Raw genomic sequence first — 10,183 nt, 5'->3', positions numbered from 1 at the left:
TAGTCGATTCATTCTTTGGACGCGGGGCCATTTGACGAGCAAGCTGATCTACCAGCAAGTGGCTCCGCGAAAAATCTGTGGTGCTGCAGCCGAGAAGAGACTGGCCATGATACAGCGAAGGATTGCCGATGGGGTTGAAGTGCCTTGTGGGATATTCAATCTCTCGTCCATGTCTCAGTGACGGTTTGGTTTACTGGAAGTATTAACCAATTGTCGGCGTGTTTGAGGTATGCGTATGCCCGTAACACGTCAAGGCGCTCCACTTCGGTTAGGGCCCTGGGCCGGTTAGACTATACGAACTGACAGACTTTGTAGAACATTGCAGCATTGGTACCCCGCACATTGGTCGCCATGTGAGTTTCAATTGTGAACCAAAGGTCGCAGTAAAATTGAGAGGTTTTCAACCTACATACCCTCTGGATTACAAATATTTGTTGTATATAGTAAATTAAATAGGGAATAACTTTACGCAGTAACTTTTTCCCGAGATTTCATGAGTATTTTCAACATTACTCAATCTAGTCTACCATGTCGTTTTCGCAGTTAATGTATTTAAAGAGGACGAATTGATTGCAAAAATCCGCGTCAAAAGGACAAGGGTGTCGACCAATAGAGTCCCCAGACCCCTCGATGGCTCCGCCCACTGTCAAAAACCGCGGAAGTAGTCCCAGGGGGGGGTATTCATCTCCATTCCAGAATTTCAGCGGTCCCCAGCAAAGACCGACCGCACCCGCCGTCTACGACACCACAAAGCGCGACAGCCACTGAGCGGTATGACCCAGCGACTTTCGATCTATACTCATGTACACCCGGTCCATCCTGTCAGGCATGCAGCTTCCTCCGGCTTACGATCATGCATCGGTGAACGATTGGGAATAAAAATACCTAGCGAACGTTTAAATTGGACGGCCGTGAGAAATATATCCACTCGTTGGACGATCTTGAGAAATACCCAATTCATATACTAGTAGTATGAGGGATAAAAACTTTAATTCGTTTTATCTGTGCTATCGTCGAAGCGCCAGTCCACACGACGACCGACGACGAGATGCGCCGGCGCGGGGGACGCGTGCGAGTGTACGGGTATCGACATCTACCTCTCCATGTCGTAGCACACCGCATACACGTCGTTGCATGCATTGAACTCGTGTGAGCTTCCGTACCACCGCGAGATCACGAAGCAATGCGATGTATTGTGCGTGTGGGTTGCCCGTCCCGTGAAGAATAAACATCGGGGGTACTTGCAAGGGCATCACGGACGACATACAGGGGTGAACATGGAATGCATTTGGCTCAATACCCATCTGAAGGTGTCGCGGCATGCGTTGGCGGTCGTGAAGGGAAATGACGTGGCAGCGACGGACCTGACGGATCCGCTACTTCCGTGATAAAGGGTGTGTCGAATGTACTTGATCGGGCATCGTCCAGCGGTGGCGGCACGTCCAAGAAACCCTGGATGCTGTTGATCTTGGCAAAGAGGAGCCGCAGCACGCGCTCCCGTTCCTGTGTCATGAAGCATCAGTTCACGGCCCCGGCCATCGTGAACCTGCTCGTGGGCAGTTCCCACCGCTTGAACGCCCACCATGCTCCAAGCACAACCGGTGAAGGTATGCGCCATGGCGTACCTCCCATGTCAATGCGCGCAAGTCGACTTTATCTCGTGGACCGAGCGGCGGCTGCTGGTTGCCTGCACTGGAACGAGTCTTGAGTCGAGGAAACTTGAGGCCTCTCTCGGCAGGCGTCTAAGCGGTCGGTCGCTGTAAATGCGTCTGGCGTTTATGTGGATACCTACCAGCTTGGCATCCTGTACCTTCTCGGCGTCCGCCGTCCGCTTCCTTTCGTCCACAAGTTGTTGTTTCACCATGTCAAGCGAGTCCAAAAAGAATTGCTCGACCTGGACAAACACACCGACCGTATCATGACAGCGACTCGATTTCGAAGCGCTTACGTCCGTGCGCTGGTCCAGGATCGTTTGGGCGAGGCGCTTCATGTTGCGCAGTTCCTTGTTCTTGAGCTTGAGCAGCTTGCGCAGCCCATCTGCATCCAAGCTCACGTCGTCCAGCTACGTCGAGACAACGGTGTGCAAAAACGTTGTCCAGGGATGTCGAACCTCTTTTTCGGTCTTGGTCGCTAGCAGCACCTTTTCCTTTTCAAATGCATGCACAACTTGGCACAGCGACTTTTCCAGCGTCTTCACTTTGGCCTAGTCTCCCGCTCGTTGAGTTGATGACACGCCGAGGGAACGGAACGTGCCTGCAGCTGCTTGATCTCGCGCGTCTGCTTTTGGCCGTACTTGGCGTACTCGAGCTCTTTGTCGGCATGGACTTGAATCTCGCACTTGAGCGACTTGGTGAGGTGCTCGAGAGCAATCTTGTCCTTGGTCAGTTCCTCCGTCGTTTGCAGCTGGAACCTACAGCCACACCGTGACGAGGGATGGCTGCTCGAGTGGCGCTGCCCCACCGCAGCTCCTCGCCCATGCGTTTGTTGTCGGTCACAATCTTGCGTGTGTCGGCGTCGAGAACGTTCCGCGCATCTTCCCGAGATTGCTGTTTGATCTTTTCAATGCGCTTGTCCGTGTCTTTCTGGTGGCGCGCCTTCTCTTCGAGAAACTTGCGCTCCATCATCCCGATGGCATCCTTGTGCGCGACGCGCTCGCTGTCGAGAGTGTCTGTGAGCTGCTGCAGCTTCTTCTCCAGCGACTCCTTCATGTCCCGGAACAGCTCGAGCTTGGCCAGGTCCTCCTGGGCGATCTTGAGCTTGTCGGACAGTGTGTGCTCGACGAGCTTGGACGTCTGGACGAGGTGCTTAGTGTCGACGTCGTACTTGACCTTCATCTCTTCTGTCTCATCATGGAACTTCGTCCTGGCTTCGCTCAGGTCTTCGCTGAGCTTCGCCGTCACCTACATCGTCGAACGACGGGTGAGACCTTCCGTGGATGGCGGCGGCGCAACGACGCGCCAACTCGTGTGAATGGACGTCGTGCGGTACCTTTTCACGCGCCCCTAGCTCCCGTTGAAAGTACGCGACGAACTCGTGGGTCTCCTTTTCGTTTTTTTGATGCAGACACCGCAGGTGCTCGTTCTCAGCTTGGAGCTCCTCAATCCGCTTCTTCAGCACATCGACTTTGCTCCCCTCAACCTGGGCGTTCAGCGCATCCAGCGCTGAAAAGTCCTTGGTCGCCGCCGCCATCGCTCCCCGCGCACACAAATAAAGTGGCGACGGTTACACGACGGCCCGTTCCAAAGCCAGAGAGCGGCACGGCAGACGGGGTCATGATGCCGGGAGAAACCTGCGGTGCGACAACGACTGCCGCTGCTCCACTTGGCCTCGTGGCTTTCGTCGTCGTCGTGACCTCGACAGCGCTACCCAATGTTACACCGTGCTTGGACGATCGATGCCGTGCTTGCCCATCATGATCTGGCCGTCCCGGCATCGTCCAACAAATGTACGCACTCGACGCAGCACTCGACGCCGATCTCGCCACTCCCACGATACCCCTCCACATGGTTTCAAATGTTTCGCCGCCGCGGGCCGACTGAATAGACGGATGGCCTGGTCAAACTGTCGCAGTCGAGATAATGTGGGTGTACATCGCACGAGCATTGGCCCGGCGACACTGCACCGCCCCTCTCGCTGCGATGCTGACGCATGTGCGTGCTGATCGCAACCCGCCGAGCGACCATGCGTTGGCTACGCATCCTGCCAAACTTTTTACGGGACTCCACCATTGTGTTGTTGACGCCGTATCAACCTCTTGAACGGGCGGGTGGGATGAAAAACGGGTGCCGCACCTGCGGCAGACAACTGGGAAACGTGCTGACGGCAAGTTCGCTTGCGCTATGGGGCAGCAAGTGGCTCACACACCACCGATGCGAATGCAAAGCGTCTGGTGAAATTGTCGGTGGTGTCCTTGGAGGATGGCGTCGTGCGGCCCTTCGAATCGACCTGTGCCTGTTCGCCACCATCGTGGCCAACATGAAGCTGGCCGCAGCAACCGTGCGGTCGCCACTACCTCGAATCCTTCCACGTCTGTCCAGAGCGAGGTGGAGTCGAAAGGAGGATGAACAAGGCGGTGGAAGCCGCCGGTAGTAGTCGACTGAACGAGACCAAGCAACAGGTACGTGGGTAGATATCGATCGCTTAGCCCGCATCACGGGTACACTTGGTCCGTGTACACCGAGGCGTTTCCGAGCAGGACTCGAACAGTCGCGCAGTGTGCGCAGTTGCATGTGAGAAACTTGGCTCGACATGCGTCGATCTGGATGCGGTCGTGCATATCGGCGTCGGCGCGGGCTTTGCTAAGCGCTTCCACGTTTGGCTGGAGCGTCACCACGATTCTCTACGAGAACGAGCCAGGTTAGGGGACCGATGTGGTCGTGTGAACGCGCGGCAATGTACCAGGGGGAACGTCGCGTTGCGAATGCAATCCACCACCTAATGCACACGGGTGAAACGAATGCAGGAGGGCGAGAGAGATGGCGGTGTCGAGTGGGGATGCACACCTCCTGGTATTGAAGGCTGTCGAGAGATTTATCGTTGATCGAGGTAAGGACGTGATACCCCGAGTTCAAGGACGGTACGTCTCCGTGGAACAGAAACGGGCGAATGTACTCGACAATCTTGCAGATGCTGGACGGCCCGGTTAGGGCCGTCGACGGCGGGGCCGGACTCTGGATGATCTTCAGGTTCAACTTTGGCGAGAAAACCGAGTAGTCGAGGGTGAACACTTTCTCGACGCGTTTGAATGTGACCGTCTAATGGTGTGTGTCCACAGACAGATATGAGTCCATCTCGTGCAACATTTGTACGTACGATGGGGAAGGCTGCCCCGAGGAGGTTAATGCGTCCTTCGATATCCTTGAACATAGCCCCGGACACATTCATGGATCCAATTGTCCACAACCGGTATTGGTATGGAGGCAGGGCGCGCACTCCCGGTGGTGCTTGCAGCGTGCTCGAAACCAACAACGCGCCGATCCCGCTCTCCGTGGCACGCTCGACGCGGAGGCCGAGACCGATACTTCGGTACAGCTCCGAGTACACAACCTCTACGAACGCCCCCTCGTCCTTGGGTTCCACCGCCACCGTCCGCGTGCCTGCGCTCATTTGATCCACTTGAATGCTCAATTGGCCCTCCGTCAATTTCAAACATATTTCAAACATCTCGCCGACGTTTCAGCCAATAGTACATCTTTAATCCTGTATACGGCATTCTCATTGGCTAGACATGTTTAAAAATGTTTTTGAAATCACATTCGTCGTGGATTTCCATAGTTTTTGCCGTGACAATGCTGCCGCCAAAAGCGCCGTCCACGCAACTCGCGGACGTAGTCGAGGTCGAGTTTGGGGCGCAATACCAATCGACCGGCATGGGCTTGCGCGTCCATCCTGCCACGGAGAATGGTATCGGTGCATTGTTCGTGTTTAGCTACTTTGCGTCCCCCGTCCAAGTCGTGTCGCTTCCACCTTGTCGGTACCAAATCGACGCAATTGGGGACGTCAACGTGCGGTCATGGCGATTCGACGAAATCAAAGCGCGCGTGCTCACCTGTCCAGTGTTTCCTGTGGTCCGTCCCGTAAAATCTCCATGGCCCGTTCCCCGCATCATGACACGCACGCGTTCTAGGTCGTCCGGTTCGTACGCAACCCAACGTTCTACACTCTGCATTATCTCGACCGTCCATTGAACATTCAGATCGCCGAGCGCCATCGTACGTGACAGATCAACCCACTGCATGCGACTACACTTGTTCCTAGCGCTCGGACGCGTCGAGATCGTTGAGTACTTGCACCCGCTCAAGACATCGGATTCAGTCCCGAATCGATTCTGCGGCTCCCATTTCATTCACTCTGTCAATGGCCAGACCTTCACCAACACGTCCACGGGCAGTGCTGCGGTGCGATCAGCTCCACGACCCACGCAAACCTCTCACCCCATCGCTCCTTCATGTAGCTGGTCGACGCCATTCGAAGAGGTGCCCTGCCCATGGTACGACCCCAAAGCTTGGATATCCGCCGGTTGATACGGGAACCAAATTTATTCCTATTGCAGGAGCTGGGGGTGGAAGTCGTGCAGACGAAAGAGAGCTTGTCAGCGCAGCAGTTGCTCATCGAAGCGTATCGAGACCAACCAAACGTATCACGCCGCAGTACCAGCACGGTCCACACACTCGCAGCTTTTCCCACCGTAATCAATGCATCGTCTCCACCCGACAGCATCGTTTACCCACGCGCTCCTGCCGTGTCGACGAAGCGACCGGCAAAACGACCTCGCGCCACACCCGCCCTTCCAACCAAGACCAGTGACCCCGCGACAAAGAAAGCAAAACCCATCGAAAACGAGCCAACAACGATTGTCTTGGACGACTCGGACGACGACAGCCCGACGATCGATCCAACACCGACGGCTACCGTGGCGCCTGTGGTGCGCTCGACTCGCAGCACGAGAGCGGATCCCCTTGGCGCCGATAAAGTCGTCGCGACGCCTTTTGGAATCGGCTTGATTTTGAATTCGCCCATTGTAGCGCAGGCGCCCATTGCGACCTCGTACGTGGTGGATTCCAATGCCAGAGTTGTCGATGCGCTCGCAAGGGCCATTTGCAAGCCATTGCGTGGCAAATGCCAGTCAAGAGTCCATCACCCACGCCATCTTGCTACGTAGACTGGCATGGTCGGCAGTCCAAGCGTCTTCCGGCGCCGCAACTCGCGCTGCCGTGGCGCTCCCTGGCGTGTTTATAGTGCAACTACCCTACGGCATCGGGTACTTTCAACGGTCGGCGCTGACCCCCATCGACGACAAGGTTCAGTGTACTTATTTCAAACAGCGCGCAAAGGTAGGCTTGCCGATGAAAAAATGGATGGCCACGGCTCGTTCCTGTCGCGCATGCTGTCACGATCGACTGGTTGGTAGGGGTGGGTCGTGCTAACGTACGGCGACACGGCGCGACTGGTGGGCCAGCGCTTGCTCAACGACTCGGTGATTGAGTTTTACCTGAGGTACAGTGGTGTGTGCGTCGGCGAGTGTGATGGGTATGGGACCCTCATGACGGCCACTACTTGCTGTAGTTACCTCATCGACACCTTGCCGTGGCATGTCGTCGAGAGGACGTACATGTGCAGTTCGTTTCTCTTTGGCCAGTACTTGATAAACAAGAAGCAAGCGAAGAAGGGAAACGCGGCGTCGAGCATCGAGCAAGCGTATGCGTCTGTGGCGCGGTGGACGAAAACTGTCGACATTTTCCAGACCAAGTACCTGGTCGTGCCGATCAACGAAGAGTGCGTCTGCCTTGGTCAAGATGGGGACCTCGCTCTCGATGAATCCACACTCGACTGACAGAATGAACTTGTAGCGGCCACTGGAGCGTCGCCATCGTGTGCAACCTGTACAGATTCGCGTCGACGTCGCAATGCCGATGTGCAGTGGACCCGATGGCGGCCAAACCAACCGTTCCCACGAATTCCTTACTCCACGTATCAAAACGACCTGCCAAACCAAGTGCATCCGCTCGGTCGCTCTTGCCAAAACGGACCAAGGTCGTGCATGTGTCGACAAAAGCACCCACGAACACACTGGCCCAGGCAACTACGTCCGGTCTATTCATTCCACACCCACCTGCATCAAGGCACAGCGACGCAGGTGGAATGGATGCGCAGCTAGTGTTGGCAGCAAACGATGCACGAACGACTCTAGCCGACTCCATGCCACCCACACAACAACGTATTACCGACGAGCCCTCCACCGAACTTGAAGTGCACAACGTCGCTGTGCCAGCCATACGTCAGTCGGAAGCGCCGGCGCCAAAGGAAGCAGCAGTGGCTCGACGAGCACCTCCAGATACATCTGCATCGTGCGTAGTCACGTGTTCCATGGATGAAGAGGATTCCTGTACAACGAAGCAGACTCTTGTCGCCGATGCCTCCGAAACACCTGAAGCGCCGACAGCACCGAAAGCTTTCACGCCAATCCCAGACCCAGCCTTACCCGACCGTCGTGCACGCTGTACAACGTGTGGCCTCGAGCGAAACTTGGACCAAGATGAAAACCATCGCCCTTGCGTTGTGTTTTTGGACTCGCTCAAAGCCCACCGCACGGGTCGCGTCTCTTATTTTCTCCGCGAGTACACACATGTTCGTCCACCGCTTTTTTTGACGTGTCGTAGGTACTTGCAAATGGAATGGCGCGCTAGAAAAGCGCCAACGTGTGGGGTCATGGCGTTCAATGCAGCGAATTTGCCTGCGATTTGCCCACCTGAAGTAAGGCACTGGCAAGCGGCATGTCCATGTGCCGTGCCACGTCTCAATGTCGCTGCGGTAGATTCCGCGCCAAGCCAATTACACAGACTGCGGCGTGTTCGTCCTGCATTACGTGGAACTATTCCTGACGTCGCCACCGCTGGTATCGACCGCATTCGTGGCCACGAAAGGCGCCGACTCGCAAAATGTTTTGACTGCTCAATGGTTTCCACCTCAAGTCATTCGAAAAAAGCGCGTCGCGATTCGGTGCCTCATCGAGCGACTTGCTCGGGACGGCGCCGCGCCACCGTTGATTCTGGACACTCGTGAAGAAAATCGATAAACGTTGTGGATTCCACGATGCAGATTTGAGTAGTCGGGAGCCTCTCGCCAGCTCCTCACGTCAATCGACGAGATCGATCGGGTGCTATCGTTGCGCTATTTCCGCCCCGACGCAAACTCCTTGATCACGTCCAGGAGGGGACGGAGTTTCTTGCGCACATCCAAATCCTCCACAAGACTGTCCAAAATGTCCTCTGCAGACGTCAAGTCAGCGCTGGGACGGGTTGGCCCGTTATCTCGCGAATGATCGACGACTGACCTTGAATGATGCGCAAATCGCGCACCACTTGGGCCGATGCCACGTACGATTGCTGCACATACGACATCAGTGCGTTGGATCGAAGGCATGTGGTGGCACGATGCCCACGGGCATCGCACTACTTACTGCATGCGATTGAAAGTCTTCCGTGTCGCAAATGAGCGCGAGGACTTCGCACGCAACCAACACGTCCACGTCCTGCCAAGATCATCTCGTTGGGACCGATGCATCTGGAGGCTGTCGCAACGGTATTCGCACCGAAAACAACTTCCAGTGGCGCTGGATGTGCGACGTCAACAACGCAAACAGTTGCTTCTCCAGCACCAGCGGCATGACTCTGCATGGAATGACGCCAGAAAGAGTAAGTGGCGTCGTCCACACGGACGAGTTGAAACGATGGCCGTGGGCAGTCTACCTGTCTTCGGAAATGTGCTCGAGCTGCTTCAAGAGGCCATGAAGGTAGTAAACGACAATGGTCTCTTGGCTGTCCACGAGGTCCTTCTTCTCGACAAACTACAAAGGATAGCCACGATAGACTAGAGTCATTTGGATCGGGTTCGACCGTACAACGGGTTCTTCTTCGCAAAACGTGAGCACTCCGGCAATGTACTCCAACAAGAGCGGAAGATCCGTCGTCTAGTACGAAGGCAGTGGATGGGGCGGACGGGAGGGCTGGGGCACCTGCAGAGCTTCCACATGGAGCCACGCATTCTTGAGCATGACGCCGAGGCCGCGCTCGAATTGGCTCACGAGCGCCTTGGTGTCGGGCTAGCAACGAGGAAGAGTCCGCAAACGATGGTACATGCAATCGTACGTCCAACTCGCGCTGACTAATTCCATGCTCGTAATCCTTGTACTCGACTAAGAGACGAAGGCAGAGGTTGAGCTTGCCGTCTTCGAGAATGTAGCGCAGCGCGAGCTCCTCGCACTCCCACAGGGTCGCGTTCTCGTGCTTGGGCAACTGCCGTTCCTGCGAAAGTGGTCAGGTGGTCGTCTTTGCTACCCCGCTCGGTTGTACCATTTCCGAGATCTCGCCAAACCGTTTCATGTTGTGCGCCATTTCCTTCCATTCGGTCGAGAGCACGGGGTAGTCGCCCTGACAGAAGCGATGAAGGATGAAGCGATACCGACGAATCGTACGAGGAACCGAATGTGGTTGCGCAGGTCTGCCGTCAGCTTCTGGCTGAGCTTTTCGAGGCTGTCGACACCGGCAGTTCTCTCATATCGGCTCACTCGGGACATCTCCGCTCGTGGGAGTCCTTGTGCTTCACGCCAGATTCGCAAGTAGTTTCATGGTAAGTTTCCAACAACGGTTTCTTGGTTTTTCGAATAAACAATGATGAAAATCAA

At 55.7% G+C, this 10,183-nt stretch overlaps 4 protein-coding genes across 9 annotated transcripts; 1 reads left to right on the top strand and 3 right to left on the bottom strand.

Annotated features, from left to right (window-relative positions):
- Positions 1–1,173: 1,173 nt before the first annotated feature.
- H310_09519 (hypothetical protein) lies at positions 1,174–3,220 on the bottom strand. 5 transcript variants are annotated; one of them, XM_008875614.1, is made up of 8 exons: positions 2,989–3,220; positions 2,461–2,900; positions 2,254–2,410; positions 2,111–2,203; positions 1,949–2,062; positions 1,793–1,894; positions 1,583–1,742; positions 1,174–1,503 (listed from the first exon to the last, which is right to left on the bottom strand). In XM_008875614.1, exons 1-8 carry the CDS (start codon positions 3,187–3,189, stop codon positions 1,253–1,255), a joined length of 1,518 nt encoding a protein of 505 aa, XP_008873836.1. In that variant the 5' UTR covers positions 3,190–3,220; the 3' UTR covers positions 1,174–1,252. The 5 variants fall into 5 exon arrangements, with proteins under 5 accessions (XP_008873836.1, XP_008873835.1, XP_008873837.1 ...); XM_008875613.1 differs by having other exon boundaries at positions 1,626–1,742; XM_008875615.1 differs by having other exon boundaries at positions 1,626–1,742; positions 1,793–2,062.
- An 836-nt stretch (positions 3,221–4,056) lies between these two features.
- Positions 4,057–5,163, bottom strand: H310_09518 (hypothetical protein; the record flags this gene model as incomplete). The annotated part of the gene is made up of 4 exons (XM_008875610.1): positions 4,057–4,339; positions 4,399–4,434; positions 4,503–4,754; positions 4,813–5,163. The coding sequence occupies 4 exons, from the start codon at positions 5,161–5,163 to the stop codon at positions 4,151–4,153; spliced, it is 828 nt and encodes a 275-aa protein (XP_008873832.1). The 3' UTR covers positions 4,057–4,150.
- A 116-nt stretch (positions 5,164–5,279) lies between these two features.
- On the top strand, positions 5,280–8,622 carry H310_09517 (hypothetical protein). The gene is made up of 11 exons (XM_008875609.1): positions 5,280–5,567; positions 5,627–5,711; positions 5,758–5,897; positions 5,954–5,989; positions 6,053–6,546; positions 6,662–6,833; positions 6,911–6,996; positions 7,066–7,275; positions 7,350–8,117; positions 8,160–8,253; positions 8,315–8,622. The coding sequence occupies exons 1-11, from the start codon at positions 5,289–5,291 to the stop codon at positions 8,573–8,575; spliced, it is 2,625 nt and encodes an 874-aa protein (XP_008873831.1). The 5' UTR covers positions 5,280–5,288; the 3' UTR covers positions 8,576–8,622.
- Positions 8,361–10,125, bottom strand: H310_09516. Of its 2 annotated transcripts, XM_008875607.1 has the most exons (10): positions 9,974–10,125; positions 9,852–9,929; positions 9,648–9,803; positions 9,515–9,601; positions 9,401–9,469; positions 9,249–9,346; positions 9,092–9,170; positions 8,960–9,031; positions 8,834–8,885; positions 8,361–8,768 (listed from the first exon to the last, which is right to left on the bottom strand). In XM_008875607.1, the coding sequence occupies exons 1-10, from the start codon at positions 10,073–10,075 to the stop codon at positions 8,671–8,673; spliced, it is 891 nt and encodes a 296-aa protein (XP_008873829.1). In that variant the 5' UTR covers positions 10,076–10,125; the 3' UTR covers positions 8,361–8,670. The 2 variants fall into 2 exon arrangements, with proteins under 2 accessions (XP_008873829.1, XP_008873830.1); XM_008875608.1 differs by having other exon boundaries at positions 8,960–9,170.
- Between the last annotated feature and the right edge of the window lie 58 nt (positions 10,126–10,183).

The sequence above is a fragment of the Aphanomyces invadans genome, assembly GCF_000520115.1.
Source record: "Aphanomyces invadans strain NJM9701 unplaced genomic scaffold supercont1.21, whole genome shotgun sequence".
Lineage (NCBI taxonomy): Eukaryota > Oomycota > Saprolegniomycetes > Saprolegniales > Verrucalvaceae > Aphanomyces > Aphanomyces invadans.
This window is presented reverse-complemented; position numbering and strand designations above follow the sequence as displayed.